This window comes from Camelina sativa, chromosome 4 (assembly GCF_030686135.1).
Source record: "Camelina sativa cultivar CO46 ecotype springtype chromosome 4, ASM3068613v1".
Lineage (NCBI taxonomy): Eukaryota > Viridiplantae > Streptophyta > Magnoliopsida > Brassicales > Brassicaceae > Camelina > Camelina sativa.
In genome coordinates, this window is record NC_141883.1 from 22486568 (window position 1) to 22505805 (window position 19238).

At 37.1% G+C, this 19238-nt stretch overlaps 5 protein-coding genes and 1 pseudogene across 17 annotated transcripts; 3 read left to right on the forward strand and 3 right to left on the reverse strand.

Annotated features, from left to right (window-relative positions):
- Positions 1-828: 828 nt before the first annotated feature.
- On the reverse strand, positions 829-5829 carry LOC104781082 (protein BONZAI 3-like). Of its 10 annotated transcripts, none has more exons than XR_015597450.1 (11): positions 5585-5709; positions 4308-4631; positions 3811-3959; positions 3666-3714; positions 3517-3573; positions 3102-3239; positions 2706-2870; positions 1770-1844; positions 1427-1495; positions 1269-1343; positions 829-1134 (listed from the first exon to the last, which is right to left on the reverse strand). XR_015597450.1 is itself a non-coding variant. In XM_087511403.1 (7 exons), the coding sequence occupies exons 2-7, from the start codon at positions 4317-4319 to the stop codon at positions 2862-2864; spliced, it is 414 nt and encodes a 137-aa protein (XP_087367529.1). In that variant the 5' UTR covers positions 4320-5197; positions 5585-5829; the 3' UTR covers positions 2499-2861. The 10 variants fall into 10 exon arrangements, 3 of the variants coding, with proteins under 3 accessions (XP_087367529.1, XP_087367530.1, XP_087367531.1); XR_015597451.1 differs by having other exon boundaries at positions 1427-1663; XR_015597449.1 differs by having other exon boundaries at positions 4308-5197; positions 5556-5700.
- Positions 5830-6112: 283 nt separating this feature from the next.
- On the forward strand, positions 6113-7456 carry LOC104781081 (putative protein phosphatase 2C 18). Of its 2 annotated transcripts, none has more exons than XM_019244748.2 (3): positions 6113-6487; positions 6877-6963; positions 7062-7313. In XM_019244748.2, the coding sequence occupies exons 1-3, from the start codon at positions 6233-6235 to the stop codon at positions 7170-7172; spliced, it is 453 nt and encodes a 150-aa protein (XP_019100293.1). In that variant the 5' UTR covers positions 6113-6232; the 3' UTR covers positions 7173-7313. The 2 variants fall into 2 exon arrangements, 1 of the variants encoding a protein (XP_019100293.1); XR_002037732.2 differs by having other exon boundaries at positions 6130-6487; positions 6821-6963; positions 7062-7456.
- A 2241-nt stretch (positions 7457-9697) lies between these two features.
- LOC104781079 (putative F-box protein At3g52320 pseudogene) lies at positions 9698-11294 on the forward strand (annotated as a pseudogene). Its single transcript, XR_015597446.1, has one exon. The product of XR_015597446.1 is annotated as a putative F-box protein At3g52320 pseudogene (transcript).
- Positions 11295-11500: 206 nt separating this feature from the next.
- LOC104781085 (RNA-binding protein CP33, chloroplastic) lies at positions 11501-13234 on the forward strand. The gene is made up of 4 exons (XM_010505681.3): positions 11501-12200; positions 12296-12397; positions 12470-12778; positions 12871-13234. The coding sequence occupies exons 1-4, from the start codon at positions 11760-11762 to the stop codon at positions 13009-13011; spliced, it is 993 nt and encodes a 330-aa protein (XP_010503983.2). The 5' UTR covers positions 11501-11759; the 3' UTR covers positions 13012-13234.
- On the reverse strand, positions 13072-15417 carry LOC104781084 (uncharacterized). 2 transcript variants are annotated; one of them, XM_010505680.3, is made up of 12 exons: positions 15296-15417; positions 15155-15175; positions 14946-15046; positions 14811-14868; positions 14686-14729; positions 14493-14573; positions 14324-14394; positions 14136-14246; positions 13950-14032; positions 13592-13808; positions 13418-13501; positions 13072-13314 (listed from the first exon to the last, which is right to left on the reverse strand). In XM_010505680.3, exons 1-12 carry the CDS (start codon positions 15315-15317, stop codon positions 13245-13247), a joined length of 963 nt encoding a protein of 320 aa, XP_010503982.1. In that variant the 5' UTR covers positions 15318-15417; the 3' UTR covers positions 13072-13244. The 2 variants fall into 2 exon arrangements, with proteins under 2 accessions (XP_010503982.1, XP_087367528.1); XM_087511402.1 differs by lacking the exons at positions 14686-14729; positions 15296-15417 and having other exon boundaries at positions 13416-13501.
- A 1785-nt stretch (positions 15418-17202) lies between these two features.
- On the reverse strand, positions 17203-18789 carry LOC104781086 (syntaxin-122). The gene is made up of 2 exons (XM_010505682.3): positions 18077-18789; positions 17203-17843 (listed from the first exon to the last, which is right to left on the reverse strand). The coding sequence occupies exons 1-2, from the start codon at positions 18648-18650 to the stop codon at positions 17389-17391; spliced, it is 1029 nt and encodes a 342-aa protein (XP_010503984.2). The 5' UTR covers positions 18651-18789; the 3' UTR covers positions 17203-17388.
- Between the last annotated feature and the right edge of the window lie 449 nt (positions 18790-19238).

Sequence of the window (19238 nt, forward strand, 5' to 3'; positions counted from 1 at the left end):
CAACAAGAGTGTTACATGACTACATCGTACTTTTATTTTATGAGCCAAACCAACCAGCAAGATACCAGTTTCTTTTTCAGTTGGAGTGGATGCTACTGTATTGGATTGATTCGGTCCATATATGTCTTCTAAGTTCTCATGGACTATTAAAGGTATAAAGCCTTCATGACTTTACGATTTCAAATCTGATTTTGGGCCTCAACGAATAATTTACGGCCCTAAAACTCTTCAAAATTCTCCCGCGCGCAAATTTTTTTTGTGTAACTAAGAAAAAGATGAATTGAGTTATAAGCTAAGCGTGCACGTTTATTTTAGGTGTCCGTTGGTGAGAGAGTGTTAGGATTAGTACTCTAGAAGTAGAGAATGGGATTTGCTAATGAGTTGGAGTGCCACGTGATGCAGCTGTTCACGGAGATGCAGGTCCGCCTTCACAAGCTCAGCAGGCATACCTCTTGGTCCAAAAGACAGATTCTCACCGCCTCCGCCAGTGAGACATGAAACCAACCATTCGCTTTGACGTATTTTGTAATCATTTTGGGATTCTTGGCACTTCTCCATTGTTTCTGTTATGTAATCTGTCACAGCTCTCATTCTTTTTGGCTTTATGCTTTGCTATATTTACTACATAGGCTATATATAATATAGCATTAGAATCAGAGTTTGTTTTACCTTTTACTTATAATTATCTGTGCCAACAACGACCTATGCACACAAAGGGATTGACGAACTATAAATCCATCTGTTAAAGTCTTGATGAACAAAATTCAAAGGTAAACTGGTTCTGTTTCTTGCAGCAGGTTAGCTACAAGTTTCCATTTACGTTGAAAGTTAAAAATCAAAAGGTTATGCATTAGAGAAGATATTGTAACCATAACTCTCTGAGGGAAAAATCCATCGAATTCAGGGCATCAAGATACACACAAACCCAGTTTTAGAAACAAAGCAAAACCGTAAAAAAAAAAAAAAAGAAGGCTAAATGTGAAGAGAGCTCACATGTCATCTCAAGATCCGGAAGTTCCAAAAAGACAGTAAAGATATGAGAGACTAAGATCATCAGGATGCAAGTACATCACTACTAGCTACTCACTGTATGATTTGGCGTCCAAGCGTGGGATAGCGAATCAAGTTGCTAACCTGAACAAAGAACATGATTCCAATTCACAATATATGAGATTGAAGATTTCAAATGACAACATGAGATTGCAGATTCCAATTATTCACACCATGAATCAAATCAACTGCATGAAAATTCCAAACTAATGCCGTACCAATCTCTTCTTCTCGTTTGATTGGAGCTTCCTAACCAGACTCTGAGTAAAGAGCATTACGGAGTCGCAATCATTCTGCCAAAACAAGTTGAAGATTTTGTTTCTTTTAGAGGGGATTCTTGTGAAATCGTATAAGCAACAAATGCACAAAAACTCACCACATTTGTCCTTTGAAGGATCCAGCGATCTTCAGAAGGAGAAAAGCCAGTCCTCTGAGTAACTGCAACCTACGAGAGATACAGAGAGAACATAGATGGATGATCCTAACTCCTAATCAGCAAAGCAACATAGATCGATCGATCAATCGATGATGATCCTGACTCAAATCGATCATGGAAAAAGCAAACTCCGGCTATATATATTCCAGTTCGAAAACCTAAGATCGATCGATGATCCTAATTGTGAAAAAGAGAAAGTAGAATAAGCAAACTCATCCCAGTCCGATACCGCTACCTCAGACCGATGATGATCGTAATCATGAGCATGCGAAGTTAGGTTTACCTGCGTCGAATCCATTGTAGCGAGCTGATGAATCGATCTGAGAGAGATGAAGATGATGATGAATTGAGCTGAGACCTGAGAGAGTGAGAGGGAGAGCGATTGAAACGAAACGAGAGAAGAAAGCTTCTAGAAAGAAACTGAACACGCTTTTTTCATTCTATACTATTCTGAATTTTCCTTTTTACCCCCCTCCGTCTCCCTTATATATATATATGCCGGGGTTTATAATTAATTTCCTTTTACACTTTAAGAACGTTTCTGTTATAGTCCACTTCATTAACAGCACAACTAAACGGGAGCTTAATCAATTATGAACTAAACGGGAGCTTTATCCATAAATCAAAGTTTAAGGAAGCCCTCAATCTTACCTTGTTTGATCACACATATTTACTTAGAATATATATATATATATATGTAACACATTTTCATTAATAATCTTAATCAGTAAATAAATGTTTATCAATAATAAACATTTCCATAGCAATTCACTATCAAGTTTTGTAGGAGAGTATACGGATAGAGAAACAAGAATAAAGCATCTCCAAATGGGGGAAGATAAAAAAGGATGCTTAAGTGGAGTTAGGAATTTTATAATATTAAATTTTGAAAATTGTTTGGTTAAATCGTTTTTTTTAAGAAACTGTAAAATTGTATGCCTCCAATGGTAGATCATAATTTTGGGTCTTTTAAAAATAATATTTTGAAAATTATAATTTTTTAGAAGTAGAATTTATTTTGTATAAATTTGTAAACATTTTTATATTTTATAAAACTTAAAAATTATTGTATTCTATAAAAGTTTAAACAAATATTACATAAAAGCATATTAAAAACAGATTACAAGAACATTTTGGCATTGAAGCTAACAATAGATTCACTAGTAACAGATGCACATTCTATCTGATTTAGGCGAGTCATTATGTCACTGAGTTTTACCTTAATGATGAGCAGAACATAGTACTTGGGACTGTTTTGTGAGAGTGACTGTGAAGCAATATTAGCAGCCTAGTCGACCACATGGCTGAATAGAGTTGGTCCCGCTAGAGCAACATTGCAAAGAGCACTCCCATAAGCTGCCATGATTCCTTCAACTCAAACAACCTGAAAAGGAAAAGAGAAGTTGAAGCCATGTGACACTTAACATGTACTTGGTAAGTTTGGAGTTGCGATCTCCTCTCTTAACATTGGAGTATGCAATGTTTCATGGTTCTGAAATTATAAAAGAGACAAAAGTTCCGTATAATCTATTTGTAATAATATACACCAGTATGCACACAATATACCAGTTCCAATATTAAAAAGGCAGAACCATTTTTATGTCTCGTAAGTTACCTCGTCGCCGTATGAAGCTTCATTCAAGTTAAAAGCATGGGACACAGAACCATCCGATGTTCTTCCTCCAAATCTCCAAGCAGGAAATCGCTTATCCGAATCATAAAACTGGATGACCTCTCCTACTTCCATAATAGCCTGATAAGAAAATAGAAAACAAATTATGTCAATACATTTGATAGATCAAGGGAAACCCCACACTGAAGAAACAGCAATGAGACGATGGTCTTATGAGTATTTATTATACTCAGAAGAAGCATATATTTTAAATGACCATATTTCTGTTATTTCTTTACCCGTTTGCTAGAGAACTAATCATGAACTTCTAGTCCAAGAAATTTCCTGATTTTAAGGATACAAATCACAAACAAAAAAAGTGATTCTACACAAAAAGATTGAAGGTGTAACATGGTACCTCAGACAGAACACAGGTGGCTTCTCCTAAGAACTCCTGGTCCTTGAGCTTTAATGTCTGCAAAGTTACACAGTATATTGAGGTGCAACAATTATAATCAAAATGCAAACTTATTATCCACTAGATTGTACTGTCAGTGAAAATATTACCTTCACAGGCACTTTATGATTTCTGGTATCAACATCATACACGTGAAAACTGAAAACAAAAAAAAAGTCATATAAGTTGACAGTATTCTAACGGTCAAACAATACTCATCAGAAAAGAATAGTTGGGTATTGAGGGGTGGCATACACTAATGTCTGAACAACTTCAAACTGAAAAGAGACTGTAATTTTCTCAATCCAACTTGGATTTAAGCTGTTAAGTATGACTTCAGTACGGCCAATTTCCTCAAGCTTCCCATCCTTTTTCCTCAGATACATGACAGTCATCGGATCACTCTACAAAAAAAATCCATCAACTTCTAAATTAATGGGTGGGTGCTATATGAAGTTTAAACAACAAGTATATGGTTTAGAAACAACTGAAAATAAGCAAGCAAGCATACAAAACTGAAGAACGTTTTAAACTTATCAAAAACCCACAGATTCTTATTGTAAATCAAAAACAAGGTTTCTTATCGGCGATCAAAGTATTCAAACAATAAGATCAATTTCCAATTCCCAAACTTCTAACATCATAGCATCCTAATTTCCTAAAATCAATTTCAGTTCGTTGAACCCTAATTTTTTCACATCAATTAACCCTAATGCATGACGATCCACAATTGATATCAGATAGATTCTTACCAAGATAAACATATTAAAGCATCATTGAACCAAACAATCGGAGATGTGGCCACTTGAATCTCCAATTTGGTGAACCAATATGCTTCCGATTTGATGAACCGAACTCGCCGAAGGTGCCATCCTCGGTGGAGATGATGATAAAGCCGGTGGAAGACGAGTTTCCCACGGTTTCTCCGGGTAAATTCGTCGGTCTCCGGCCTTTTTGCCGTTCATTCACAATACTGAGAGAGACGAGAGTGACGAGAGAGTCACGGGGAACCAACCCAAAAAAAACCAATCACAGCTTGACACACCCTCGATCCTTAGAGTTTAAGCTAAATAAAGCTACGATCATAATAAAATTTTAGCTCATTTAACTAAAAATAATCTCTTTTAATCAATACAATCCTTAGAACATCTTTAAAATGAGTTTTAAAATTGGGTCCTAAAATTAAATAAAAAAGCCATATATCGGTTCAATATGTTGAGTAGAGATGTCAAATTGATTAACTCAACTCAGTTCAACTCATTACCTAATGAGTTTAGATTAAATGAGTTCATAGGTTGATAAATGAGTTGGATTAACCTATGAACTCATTTAATCCTATAAGTTAAATGGTTAAATGATTAACTTATGTAAGTGAATTCATACATTAAAACTAAACAGGAAGTACATCAAATATGTCTTGTGTTTTTCTTCAGATTCACTCACACAAAACACAAACCCACAATGACAACAATGAATATTTGTAGTCAGCGATACTCCACACTCTTGTATACGACGATGCTCCACACTTTTCTTAGAATGAATATTTGAGTAACATGACAAGCAACTTCGACCAATGATCGCTGACTACAAGTAGATTCAGATGTTCAAGCTGATTGAAGTCAATAGCAACACTAAACACAGACTGCACACGTGAAAGAGAGTAACAAAGACAAACTAAGCTTCTCTTCTCTCTCACTCAAATTCATTCAAGCAAATAATTTATGTTGATCATGAAAAAATCACAGACAAAACAAATAAAACTATAAGATGAAAAAATCACAGACAAGTCATAGAGCAAGCAATCTAGTTTCCTATTATAATCTAAGTCATTCAAATCTCCAAATCAAGAGAACAAGCCACATAGATACACAAACACCCAGAAAAAAATCAAAACCCAGAAAAAATCAAAACCCAAATATCAAAAATAGTCAATTTGTTTCTAAAACCCAAAAATCTAAAAGAGAAACAGACAGAGAGAGGAAGAGAGAGAAGAAACAAACTTGAACTTGATTATATCATTTGTAGATACCTAGTTAATCATCTACTAGGGGTAACCCATGAACTCGAAGATGAGAGAAGAGAACCGGCTGCAAATGTTCACGGCGACGAAGATCCAACTCTCAAATCACGATGAAGGTGTGTTTTGAGAAAAAATCAAAGCATTAATCGGTTTATTCATTTTGATTGGTTTACAGATTTTTGGTTATTTTAACCGGTTTAACCATTTAACTCAATAAAAATAGAATTGATAGATTAAATGGTTAACTATTACCCATTACAACTCAACTTGTTTGATCCACTAAACCAATTAATTCATTAACTCATTTTATTCATTAACTCATTAAGATAAATTTTGTTAATTCATTAGAGTTCATGAGTTAGATTGAGTTGAGTTGATCCATGAAACTTAACCCATTTTGACACGTCTAATGTTGAGTATCGATTTTATCGGAAGCATTTTGAGCAAGTCATTTTCAATCCATGAGCAACCCAACATGGCGTTATGGGATTGGAGGATGGGTAAATATAAAATGTAATTTTTTTTTCCTATTTTCTTCTTTCTTTCTTCCCTGACTCTCTCTCTTCTCTCTCGACAATTTCTTCATTCGGCGATTTCTACGATTTGTTGTTTTAAAAAAAAAAAAGCTTGGAGCTCTTCCTCCGGATCATTCTCGAAATGGGTCTGTGTTATTCAGTAGATCGAACCACTGGGAAGGAAACAGGAGAAACCAGCACCACCGCCTCTGCGACGGAGACGGCTGACGAGAGATTAGGCTCCAGACGGTGGCGGCGGCCGAGATATTTAATGGGCGGCGGCGAAATCGAACAGGTTTTGGGTCGCTTTGTTTCCAATGGTTCTAGTAAGGTGGCATTTCTTTACACTCAGCAAGGCAAGAAAGGGACTAACCAAGACGCCATGCTTGTCTTTGAGGTTCGTTTTTTTATATCTTTCTAAAAATGATCTTTTCAATCTGTTTTTGCAACACTTTTGGATTTTGATTATTATTCACATAACAATTTAGGGTATTGTGTTCCTCATTCGATTAAGTGTTGTTCAATGTATGGAGAAAGCTACTTGGATGATCCAGAACATGATTACATTATTCTTATGTTGCTAAGTGCTTAGGAAGAGAGAGAGAAACTTGGAATGATGCATGACTATTATCAATTTCTGGGACCATTACAAAGCTTAGAACTTTGAAGATTGAGATGGCTGTGTTTGTTTGTTCTTGTGTTGTCTTAAGTCTTTGACCTGTTTCTGCAGAAACCAGAACTTCTGCTCGAGAGATGATACAGTTCAAAACTCTTCTTTTCTTGCAGTCCATGAAGAGAATCTGCAAAGGAGAATATAATAATGTTGATCCACGTAACACAGAATGCTTGAAACTCGTGGAAGAATTTGAAAAGGTACAAACAAACACGCTCATGGAAATTTTAGGTTATGTTCTGTTTCTGTCTACCTAATAAAACTCACCACTAATTCAGACTTTTGTTGTTATTTATAGTGCATTGATAGAATAAACGAATCACATATAATAGCGCCAGACTGTGAAGAGAATCAAGAGACACCTCCTGATTGCTATGTAATCCAACTTGCCTTCTCTCAACTCAATTGAAAATGACCTCAGAATCGGAACAAAGCGGGTTAGTGAAGAAGAATGATTTGCACATCAAAGGTACAGAGGAAGAAGAAGTGCAGAAATCTGAGTCCGTTACTACTATGGATGAGCAATGGTGTGAGCTAAATCCAAAGTGGATAAGATACTCGCCGACGTGAAAGCTGATAACGTTACGGTGGTTCCAACTCACAATCACTGCTTCTGGGCCGATTACATGGTCGTCGCCACCGGAAGATCCGATTGGCACTTAAAAAAACATCGCTCAAGCATTAGTCTACAAGGTACACACTTCTTCCACCTTCCTCTGTCGTTATGATTGTTTGATTTGGGTTTAGCCAATTTTGTGAATTCGATATGTTTGGAATTGACAAGTAGCTCTGTTTTGTAAAATCTGTTATTTTTGTGAACATTATATAGAGTGATCAAATGGTTTCTTTCACAGGCCAAGCAAAAGCAGAAAGGAGCAAAACATATAATGCTGCCTTCTGTGCAAGGGTACGATAGCAAGTGGGTTGTCATAGACTACGGTTCGTGTGTTCATGTTTCTTCTATCTACACAAAAGTGTTGATTTTTTTTTTTATACTTCTTTGGAGTTGTGTTTGGCTGTAATTCTCTGGATACCGTGTAGGCAAGTTTGTAGTCCATGCACTTGATGTTCGTGTGTTCATGTTTCTTCTATCCAAATGAGAACAATGATGAACTTCCCGAGATGTTCTTGATTATGTATATACTTTGATTGATTATCTTCATTTCACACTCTTATATATAGATAGAGTATATACTTTGATTGATTATCTTAAAAATTAGAGTTTGATAATTAATAAACATTAATTAAAAATTATTATTTAAATGATTGAGCAATTTTCTTTAGGTTCTCTAGTGGAGAGATGATTTTGCTTAAGTTCTCTTAGGGGGGTGTATTGGAACAAAGATTTTAGAGGATTTTGTGGAGTTTGTATGTTTTGGTGTTTTGAGAAATTTGAGTAGTGTTTTAGGATATTTAGGTAGATTTGTTAGATTTTTTATCTAAATGATTGTTGATTAGGTGAGATTTACCGGAGTGATTTAGGAAGACTTTGGGTGATTGTGAGAATTTTTTTTTAGCATTAAAAAAGAGGAAACAATTTTCTTTTTAGAATTTTTTTTGTAGCACTCTAGATGGCTTCAACATCATCGAGTGATGCAGATGCAAGAACAAGTTCAGTGTAATTCTTGAGTCTTGCCTTCTTCTTCTCCTTTTGCAATCTAAAATCCTCTTTTTTGCTTGCTCTGTAGCTGTTGGGACTCTTTGTCCTCTTGCACAATCTCTTGGATACACACTTATCTGCACAAACAATCTCCTCAAGCAAATTAGTGTTATTGTAGAAAGAAACTTAACCAAAAGCTAACAGAGAATAGTAAGAGCTCAACAGCTTCTACATTCGACAATGTTGTGGTTATAGAACATCATACATACAAACAAAATACCTTCATCGTAAATACAACTATACAAGCATAACCTAGAAACATTACAGAACTAAATCCGAAGTGAAAGCTAGAGAGCTTTTAATTTCAGCACTTCATGTTTAACAACATCATTCATGAATCAATCTCCTCAACCAATATAGATTTATCCTAACACAAGTAGAAGTCCACCTGAATAATCGATATCAAATATCAAACATAACTAAAGAGTAGAAAGAATTGGAGAAGAGAAGTTTGAACCTGACGAAGAACAAAATTGGGTTTCTCTTCAGTTCCTTTTTGTTTTTTGTTCAATGGATCAATGGAGAGAGAGAGACAAGGACGAAGAGAGAAGAGAAAGCTAAAGAGGTCTTACCTCTCGTGGTCTCACGATGCAGTTTATTTTTGTGGGTATTTTTCTTTGTTTTGTTTTGTTTTTAATTCCTTCAAATACCACCTCTCGTGGTGTGATTGTTTTGTTCATATTTTTCAACTACAAAAGTATCCAAAATCACTCAAAATCCGTTTTCAGTATTTTTTTGAAAATTATTTGTTTAGTTTGAATAACAGTAGATTTGATATGACTTTTAAAAATACTTAATTGAATAACAAGGTATTGTGAATGATTTTGGATAATTTTACATAAATTTCATTTTTAATAACATGGGATTTGAGAACAGATTTTAAAATTCTGATTTGAATAACATGTGATTTTAACAAAACTCCAAAATCTTCTAAAATTTCAGTTCCAATATACCGTCCTTAGAATTGTTTTAATTAATTTAGTTTAATTATATAATTAATTAATATGTGAGTAACGTACGAAGGTTGCTCCAATAAAGATGGTCTTAACACCTTTTTTAAGCACCACCGTTCAGGTCAAAAAAAGCTTCGAGATTTGCTTCTTATACTAAACTAATAACTAATAAGAGCTTCTTCCGTTACTTTTTGGAATGACGTCGTTGGTTATTCCACAAAGTCTCAGACCGGTTTGATTAACTCATCTAATCCACTCGTACCGATTTCAGCTTGAATTGAACCATAAACCTTCCCTGCCTGGTAGAGACTCTCTCTCAACTCTTCAAAGTAATGAGCCTTTTTTTTTTCAACGGACTAAGCCACAAATCCAACTTGTACTTTCTATTCCTCGGAATCTTCGGATGAGTGACTTTTTTTTTTTTTTGGCAAACCTTCGGATGAGTGACTTGGCTTCCGTTATTTCAATATAACTAGGACAGACTTAGGGTTATGCATATGTTCTGTTTTTTTTGTTGTTGTCTCTTGTTGTTTGGAACAGATCTGCGAGAAGAAAACCAATGGGATTGTTTATTCGTCTTGCCGCCGTGAAAGGGCTGAGGAAGAAGGTAGAAGGAGGATGCAAAAGAAGAAGAAGAGGCATCGTGAAGTCCGCCGGTTCGAGATCAGCTACCTTTGAAGAGATCCCCGAGGAGGTGTTGATAGAGATTCTGGCAAGATTACCAGCGAAGTCGGTGATGAGGTTCAAGTGCGTGTCAAAGCACTGGTCATCCCTCATCTCCTCCCGATATTTCACCAACCTTTTCTTCCAAGTGTCATCACCGAAGCGAGAACCGCGTGTGTTCATGTTTCTTTCAGACAATGAACACCTTTGTGCGTTGCTCTCTAATAATAATAACTTTATATCAGACTCTTACCCTCATCTCAACCAAGATCTGACCATGCCGGGAATGGGAGGCTGCTTTGTAAACGCACTTCGTGGCTTAATGTGTTTCAGAGTTGGGCGAGAGGTACGGATCTGTAACCTCACCACCAGGCAGCTCCTGAAATTGCCCCGAGTGAAATCTAACATTTTGGATGAAGCTGGAGGCGAGTTCCGTATGTGGAACTATTTTGGGCACGACTCTGTTCACGATGAGTACAAAGTGCTCAGCACAGTTTGTGAGGTGAATGAGGAAGAGAGAGTAGTGAGATCCGAGCATAAGGTTTTGATACTTGGTCTTGGAGCTTATTGGAGAAGCACTCAGAGCACAACTCCTCCTCCTCCTCCTCATCGTCCTTACTCTCAAGGTATCTCGATCAACGGTGTCTTGTATTATGGAGCTTGGGTTGACAAGAACACATGTGTGCTCATGAGTTTTGACTTGACTTCTGAGGAGTTCAGTTTGATTGAATTACCCATTGAGGCTAGCATTGTCTGGCATGTCCATCGGGCTAATCTCATGATCTACGAAAGTAAGATAGCTGTTTTCGAGTATTCACGTCTCATGACTGAATGTATTCTAGACCTGTGGGTGGTTGAGGATGCAGGGAAGAGTAAATGGTCGCATAAGGCTTTTGTTTTGCCTAGTCACCAGCTTATGCAATGCCTCAGTTTTGATGTATTGTTGATGCACAATACCGGTCGCAGCAGAGAGCTCAGGTTGTCTGGGACAAGCATTGATAGAACTAAAGTATCATCAATACATGCTATTTACGATTTAGAAAAGAACGGTGTATCAAGAGGGGTTGTTATAGGGGCACTACACCCCAAGTTCTCTGGAACCCGGTCTTTGCATACCACTCTTTGGGATGATGTTGAGAGCATCATGTGTTTGAAAACCTTAAACTAATTTCAGCTTCTTCTCTTTTTTCTTTTGTTATATTACCTTCTGATCTATTCAATCTAATAAGCACATAACTTATTTTTATGTGGTCAAGCTCATCCTTTAGATATCTTAGAACAGAAATTTGTTATTGCATTTGTCTCTGGTCATCTTATACTATGAAATTACTCATGCAAGTATATAATAATCTTCATTGAGTCATTGGAAACCTCTGTTTGCGTTCTGACTTTTGTGTCCAGTATTCAAGCTTAGGAGGCTCAAGTACTATTTAGTGTTATGCATAAATCTGAGATGAATTCGAGAACAATGTTTTTGTCAAGTGTAACACAGATAAATATTTTCACAACACTTTTATTTATTTAACACTCCATATTTAATTTCTTTCAAAATAACTTTAACAAATTTTTTTTTCCCAAAAAAAAAAAAAAAAGAAACTTAATAGTAAATTTTTTGGAAAATAATTTCCAAAAAAAATCGTTGATAATAAATAAAATATATTAGCTTATCCACTCTCTCTTCCTCATCATCCCAAAGTCTCACAAACCCCTTTTTGAAAAAATGTCATCAGCTTATTATTGTTCCTCCGCCGTGGCTGTATCCGCCGCAGCCACCGCCTCTTCCTTGAATCCGTTATTCACCTCCCACTCCAATCTCCGACTCTTTTATCGTTTCACACCTAAATCCTTCAAACTCGTTGCCAGTTGCCCTAATCCGCTAATCCTCCATCCGAATACCCGTCGCCACCGCTTCTTCTGCACCGCCGATACCGAAGCTAACTCAGCCGAGAGCGAAATCGAAGCTTTACTAGAAGAAGACGACGACGACGACGTAGAAGATGAAGAAGAAGAAGTAGAGGACGAAGAAGACGCAGATGAGAAACAGACTACGCAAGCGAGTGTTGAAGAAGGAAGGCTTTACGTTGGGAACTTACCTTACACAATCACTTCTTCTGAGCTCTCTCAGATTTTTGGAGAAGCTGGCAATGTCGTCGATGTTCAGGTTTGAATTTGATGAGAGATTCTATTTAAAGTATCGATTTGATTTGGAGAGAGTTTAAGTTAAAGCTGGAAAAGATTGTGTTCTTTGTTGCACAGATTGTTTATGATAAAGTCACTGATAGAAGCAGAGGGTTTGGATTTGTAACCATGGGAACCATTGAAGAAGCTAAAGAAGCTATTCAGATGTTTAACACTTCTGTAAGTTCTCATCATTTTTGATCAAACCTTCTGAAGAATGTTTCTGATCTCTTGTGTGTGTTGAGTTTGTAGCAAATTGGTGGTAGAACGGTGAAAGTGAACTTCCCGGAGGTGCCAAGAGGTGGAGAGAGAGAAGTAATGAGAACTAAAATCCGTGATAATAACCGGAGTTATGTAGACAGTCCTCACAAGATCTATGCAGGAAACCTTGGTTGGAACTTAACCTCACAGGGTCTTAAAGATGCGTTTGGTGATCAACCTGGTGTGCTTGGTGCTAAAGTTATCTATGAGAGAAACACCGGGAGGTCTCGGGGATTTGGTTTCATCTCTTTCGAGTCAGGGGAAGATGTTCAGTCTGCTTTGGCTACCATGAATGGAGTTGTAAGGCTTCTTCTTCTCTCTCCTTGTTTGGTTGGGGTGATTTGGGTTTGAGACTTGGGTTTGAGGCTCACTAGTTTTGGTTTTGGTTTTAGGAAGTTGAAGGACGAGCGCTGAGGCTGAATTTGGCTTCAGAGAGAGAGAAGCCCACTGTGTCTCCTCCAACTGTAGAAGAAGGAGTAACTGAAGAGGCCAGTCTAGAGAGTAGTGAGGTGCTTACAAACGTCAGTACATGAAGAAGCAACATCAAAATAGATTCCGGATAAGTTTTCAGACTGATCAGCACGAGGGCCAAAAGCGAAAATTTTGTTGTCTTTATAAATGTATTGTTGTATTCTACTAAGAAGAAGACAATATATGAGATAGAAAACAAGAGACCATTTGTTGTAATGCGTTTAAACCCATAAGTAGTGTAATGTAACGACATATCTTGATTCCAGTAAACTGCAATTTTTGTCATGATTACTGGCTAGTCAGTCTCGTTGTGCCCGGAAAGCAGAGCATCTGCAGCAGCATCCAAATCCTGAGGGAAGAAGACCCTGCAGAAATATTGACAAGCCATCAGGACAAAACCATTTACATAAGAACAGTTCTTTATTTTCTGTGACGAAATTATGTGAAACTGAAATAGAGAGAACACGCCTGCAAGTGTTGTGGTACAAGGTTGAGCTAACTTGATTTATATCACCAAGTCCTTTATAGCCAGCCACCACCTCAAGAACTTGCCTGGAGATGAAAATGAGCGTCTAAGAAGTGTGCCAGAGACTGAATAATATTTTAAGGATTTGGCAAGGGTTTTCTCAAAGCTTTACTCACCGAACTAAACAAGGCTCGTTACGGCCTTTGACAAGAGATTCTTGATCATACTTCTCTTTCTTCTTGGAAGGCCAAGTCGATTTTACAAACTTCATCCCGGCGTGTGTGTTTTTGATGTCACAATATGGAGAATCTGTTTCGATCATCATCCTCTCTACTGGTATTCCTTTCATTACATCAAGATTCTCAGCTGTTTTCAACGAGCACCCGTTCACACCTGCCAATAGAATCACATACAACAAAACAAAAGACCAGAACAACAATTCAAGATATTCTGAACAAATGTGATCCTATAAAAGCCAAGAAGAGCTAAAGCCTAAAGGCAAAGTTTTTAATGGGAAATAGTGGAAGTCTTTACCAAGGTACATTTTATCGAAAGAGAGAAGCTTATCACGGTCCAATGCACTACCAGTAAATGAATGAGCAACTCCTCCAGTGAACCTGATAGTGAATCATGAACTATAGATTAAGATGACTAAAAAAAATGCAATCCAGGAAGTTTATCTAAACCCAAATCGAGAAAACATTAGCTTGGCATGTTCACCTGTTCTTGTTTCTCTCAACAATTTCACAGAAATCTTCAGCGGCTGCTCGCATGTGTAGGAACATCGGTAAATTTGTAGCGTATGCTAATTCAAATTGCTTCTCAAAATACCTTTCTCAACAAAGAAAACGTGGAAGATATTGTAAATAGAGAAAGACATAAACCAATTTAAACATGATCAAACCTACTTCTTCTGGATATCAGCAGAGCAGAACTGAAGCCTATCATAATCCAATCCACATTCACCAATTGCTACCACCTAAATTAATCATAAAGAACAAGAGTGTTCTGTTAATGGTTTACGAAAGCGATATGAACCTAATCTATTTGAAGTATCTTCTACATTAGAAGTAGCACCTTCCCTTTCTGCATTCCTTCTTTGGCTAATGAAAAAAGATCCTGGTAATGCTTTTCTGGATCGCCGCTCTCTTCAAACTCCTGATGGACAAACAAATAGATGACATTTAAAGAACACAGAAGTTTAGAGTTTAGATTACAAGAAACTCTTGAGTTTTTAAAAACAACAACAACAACAACAAAAGAAACTGACATTGCATCTAGTTGGATGAACACCAACAGTGCAAAACAGCCTACCTGCAAAAATGCACATCCACCATCAAAAACTTATAAAAAGATTAAAACTTTCTGACAGAAACAAAAAAAAAACAAACAAACCATCAGTTTCAGCAATTGCAAGAGCTTCCCTTGATTCTTCCAGTGACCCACCAGTCACCTGTTCAAGATAAATTAATCGAATTCTATCACTTATAAAACATTCAGACAAAAAGAATAGATAAAGAGTGACTCAACTATGATTCTATCGACTCCAGCAGACCAAGCTCGGTTCAAGACAGTGGCAATATCGGGAACATGACAGTTCTTCCCATGGTAAAGCCCCTTGAACATCCCATCTGTTTCAATTAGACCCCCCCAAAAATAATTAAATCATATGTTCAGTACAATAACTTGATCAGAGAAGGATATGATCACAAAGTGTTTGTGGAAATGCCTCAACTAACCTGTGAAGTTAACGGCTATGTCTGATCTTACATAAACACATCAGAAAGCAAAAAAGAAACAACAGATAGGTTTCAACAGAATCTTCATACATTAGAAAGAAGAGAATCAATCGAAGAAGTGTTTCCCAAAATTTGACTTGCCTATCATCTTCAACGACGCCATTGCGAGACAGACAATGGCACAACGCAACCTTTTTTTTTTAAATCCTTCTACTACTAAATGGGCTTGTCCCGAAGCCCATTTGTTTAAGTCAATTTTATTTTTTTTCCTTTGTATAAAAGTAAAATTTTATGAATACAAACATTTTAGTAATGCTACAACATTAAATGAGCTATAAGAAATTAAAATAAAATCATTTATAAATAGCTATGGTTGAAGCACCTATTGTAGCATTAAAAAGACTCATTATTTCATTTGAAAAAAAATAATATAAATGTGCTATATTTATTGTAGGTGTTGTCTACCATAAGTGGGGCTGTCATATAGCTACCATTTATAAAAACGCTATTCAAAACGTATTATAGCGATTCTCTTGCTAGTAATGTGGACTTTTCTTGTATTGCAACATATACCATTACAAAATGCTTAACAAAAAACACCACAATTAGAACCACAACCGCCACCACTAAAAAAGGATGATCTTGAGCCACAGAAGCTTGAGGGGGCGAACCTCCATCTCCACCATCATTACTGATCTCGTAACGCTTAAAAGCGAATACCAATAGTAGAACCCCCCAACACACCACCATTATAGTCAAAAGCAAAACTGCAAAGCAAATCCAGTTGCACGTGTTCTTCTGATAACCGCCCCTTGACAAGACGGTCAGCACCGGACCGAACAAGCGAGCTAGCTCGTTTTTGACATTGCCTTCAATATCATCAAGCTGTTCACCCTGGTGAACAACCAACACAGCCATATCTAGCTCTTTAAGGTTCTTGTTCACTTCCTCTACGTCGTGGTAAAACTTGTCGAGATTAATCCCACTGTCACAGCTTCCGCCGGAGTTTTTCGCCTTTGTCATCTCGATGCTGTGTGAGTGCGGCTGAGACGAATCGTCCGCGATGGAGCGGTTGAACGAGCGGGAGAGAAGATTGTTCATGTCTGAAGATAGAAGAGCTGACCAAAAAGAAAAGATCTTTGATCGGAATATTGTTTGTTACGTGTGTGATCATTATATAGATTATTACGTACCGAACATGTAAAGAAAAGTCCCTTATACATATGTACAACGCTGTTTTGAAATTTAAGGTTGCTGCTTTTGTCAATAAGGTTTAGCTAACCGGGTTTTCTTGTGAGCTGAGCGAACAAAAGACACGTTTTTCATTTAACATATCCATTTTAACTAAACCACATCGAGTACCATTTAACTGAACCATTTATGATGTGTAGTTGTGTACGGGAAAATCTGAAAAAACCGCAATCTATTTTTTTTCTTTCTCTTATGCTGCTGATGATCGAGTCTCACAAGAAAAATACAATTTTGATGTTGGTGTTGTTGTTGCAATTTCTCGGTGGGTTTGGGATTGTTTAAACCGGACGGTTTGGCTAACTTAACAAGGATAAGGCTATGAATGTGATGTATTGAAATTAAGGCAAAGTGGAAGATTTTACAAATTTAGATTAGTACTAGTCGCCGATGAAAATTAAGACGGATATGTTTGAATTCGTACATTAGAAAGAATAAATCAATCGAACAAGTGTTTCCCAAATTTTGACTCGCCTATCATTTCAACGACGCCAAAACACAGCACAACCTTCTTTTCAATCCTTCTATTACTAAAGGGCTTGTGTCAAAGCCCATTTGTTTGAGTCATTTTTTTAAAAAATGATGTATAAAAGTAAAATTTTATTCACCAAAAAAACATTGATTTGAGTTTCCAGAGCTTATTAAAGAAACAATAGCAGAACATAACACATCTTTTTGTATGAATGTAAATTTTTTGATATATATATCATAACACATCTGTTTTGATATATTTTTGAAAAGAATGTAAAATTTTGTTTGATTATAAGGGCGGTCAAACTAATCTTTAGCTGATTATGAAATGTGTGAATTAATCATAATGTAATTCATGGAAAAAATTCATAATCAAACAAAAATAAAATCTGTCTGAAGCATTATATATACAGAACCAACAAAAAAACCATTGCAAAAGATAATTATCAAAAACAATCTCAAAACATAGATAGGCCAAATGCATAGACCGAGAAAACCTAGCTCATAAAAATGATTTAGCGAAGTAGCCGCCGGTTCACAGACGGAGGTGGCGGTGGCAGAGCTTGAACTGGAGTAGCTTGACGAGGCGAACCTCCACCACCCCCACCATTACTCTCCCAAGGCCTAACAGTAAACACCACAACTAGAACCACAATACTAATCAAAAGCAAAATGGCAAAGCAAGTCCACTTGCGCGTATTCTTCTGATAAAACCGTGCCTTGACAAGCCTGTCAGCACCGGACCGAACAAGCGAGTTAGCTCGTTTGACATTGCCTTCAATATCATCGAGCTGTTCACCTTGGTGAACAACCAACACAGCCATGTCGAGAAACACCTGGTGCAACTCGTTTAAACTCTTCTCAATGTCTTTCACCGCGTCGTGTCTCTCTTGTATCTCGTTGATAGTGTCCAAAATCCTACCACGACCTTGTTCTTGTATCGTTTTTTGCAAAAATGTTTCACTCTCTCCTGCAAATTTTTAATTACAAAATTTATCTTATCAAAATCATTACTAATTTTTAACCAAAAAAAAAAAAAAAAATCATTACTAATTTAACCAAAATATTCCCAATTATAAACTAAACCTCAAAAAATTACAATTATCGATTATTAACAACTTACGCTATTTTCGTGCTCTCTAACGTTTCGAATTTAAAATTTGAAATAAAACAAAAAGATTTTTAATTTATAGAAATTGTTACCTGTGGAGATGAGGCGATCGACGGTATCTTCGTCGGGATTTTCTCCGGTGACGGTGAAGTACATTCTCATAATAGTCTCTCTGTACTCAGTCGAGATTGTCTCTCTCATTCGATTAAAATTTTCCATAGCATCTTTAAGCTTCTTCCTCAACCCGTTAACCACCGAAGTCCTTTGCCGGTCAGACGACGAACCCGGTCCACACTCCGGTAAACCCCGGTTCACTTCATTAGCCCGATCCAAAGCCTCGAGGTTCCCTTTCACGCGCGTCGCAGTCTTAAGCGCAGCAGACACGTCAGCGTCCATCTTCTCCTTTAACTCCTTTACGGCCTTAGCGTTATGAAGCGTCTTGCTCTGTTCGTGGCTCGATCGGAGGTTGTGACAGAGACGATCGAGCTCTTTAAGGTCCTCGTTTACTTCCTCTACGTCGTGGTAGAACTTGTCGAGATTGTACCCGCCGTGACCGGTTCCGCCGGCGGAGTTTTTCGTCTTTGGCATCTCGATGCTGTGTGAGTGCGGCGGCGATGAATCGTCGGCGACGGAACTTTTGAACGAGCGGGAGAGAAGATCGTTCATGGCTAAAGAAGATTTTCTTAGATTACGGAAAATTCAAAAGCGAGTTGAGAAAAAAAAAAGATCTTTGATCACAATATTGTTTGTTACGTGTTATGTAGGGTTTATTACCGAACATGTTAAGAAAAGTCCGATTGAAAACGCGGTTTTGAAATTAGGGGTTGCTGTTTTTGTCAATAAACTTCACCTAACCGGGGTTTTCTTGTGATCGAACCGAAACACGTTTCTTTACAAACAAATCCATTTAACTAAACCATTTGGTTGGTTTAACTAAACCACGTCAAGTATCAGAAATTTTAAAGTGTGCTGACTCGGTCAAATTTCACGACCTAGTCTCACAATAAAATACAGTTCTTGATGTTGGTGTTGCTGCAATTTCTTAGTTGGTGGGTTTGGGATTGTTTAAACCAAACAGTTTGGTTAACTTAATTGAATAGCTGAACTTAAACCGGACCAGAACTTTCCAGGATAAGGCTATGAATGTGATGTATGCCTTGAAAATTAAGGCAAAGTCGAAGATGTTAGAAATTCAGATTAGTAGTAATAGTCGCCGAAGACAATTAAGACGGATGTTTGAATTCGTCGATGTCC

Coding starts and splice junctions, on each gene's coding strand:
- LOC104781086 (XM_010505682.3), bottom strand. CDS start 18,650: ATGAACGATCTTCTCTCCCGCTCGTTCAAAAGTTCCGTCGCCGACGAT. Junction 17,844..18,076: donor CGATCGCCTCATCTCCACAG/GTAACAATTTCT, acceptor AAAAATTTGCAG/GAGAGAGTGAAACATTTTTG.
- LOC104781085 (XM_010505681.3), top strand. CDS start 11,760: ATGTCATCAGCTTATTATTGTTCCTCCGCCGTGGCTGTATCCGCCGCA. Junction 12,201..12,295: donor GCAATGTCGTCGATGTTCAG/GTTTGAATTTGA, acceptor TTTGTTGCACAG/ATTGTTTATGATAAAGTCAC. Junction 12,779..12,870: donor TGGCTACCATGAATGGAGTT/GTAAGGCTTCTT, acceptor TTTTGGTTTTAG/GAAGTTGAAGGACGAGCGCT.
- LOC104781081 (XM_019244748.2), top strand. CDS start 6,233: ATGGGTCTGTGTTATTCAGTAGATCGAACCACTGGGAAGGAAACAGGA. Junction 6,488..6,876: donor ACGCCATGCTTGTCTTTGAG/GTTCGTTTTTTT, acceptor CTTTTCTTGCAG/TCCATGAAGAGAATCTGCAA. Junction 6,964..7,061: donor TCGTGGAAGAATTTGAAAAG/GTACAAACAAAC, acceptor TGTTATTTATAG/TGCATTGATAGAATAAACGA.
- LOC104781082 (XM_087511403.1), bottom strand. Junction 3,715..3,810: donor GAAGTTGTTCAGACATTAGT/GTATGCCACCCC, acceptor TTTTGTTTTCAG/TTTTCACGTGTATGATGTTG. Junction 3,240..3,516: donor CCACCTGTGTTCTGTCTGAG/GTACCATGTTAC, acceptor TTTTCTTATCAG/GCTATTATGGAAGTAGGAGA.
- LOC104781084 (XM_010505680.3), bottom strand. CDS start 15,317: ATGGCGTCGTTGAAGATGATAG. Junction 14,869..14,945: donor CTGGAGTCGATAGAATCATA/GTTGAGTCACTC, acceptor TATCTTGAACAG/GTGACTGGTGGGTCACTGGA. Junction 13,315..13,417: donor TTGTACCACAACACTTGCAG/GCGTGTTCTCTC, acceptor ATATTTCTGCAG/GGTCTTCTTCCCTCAGGATT.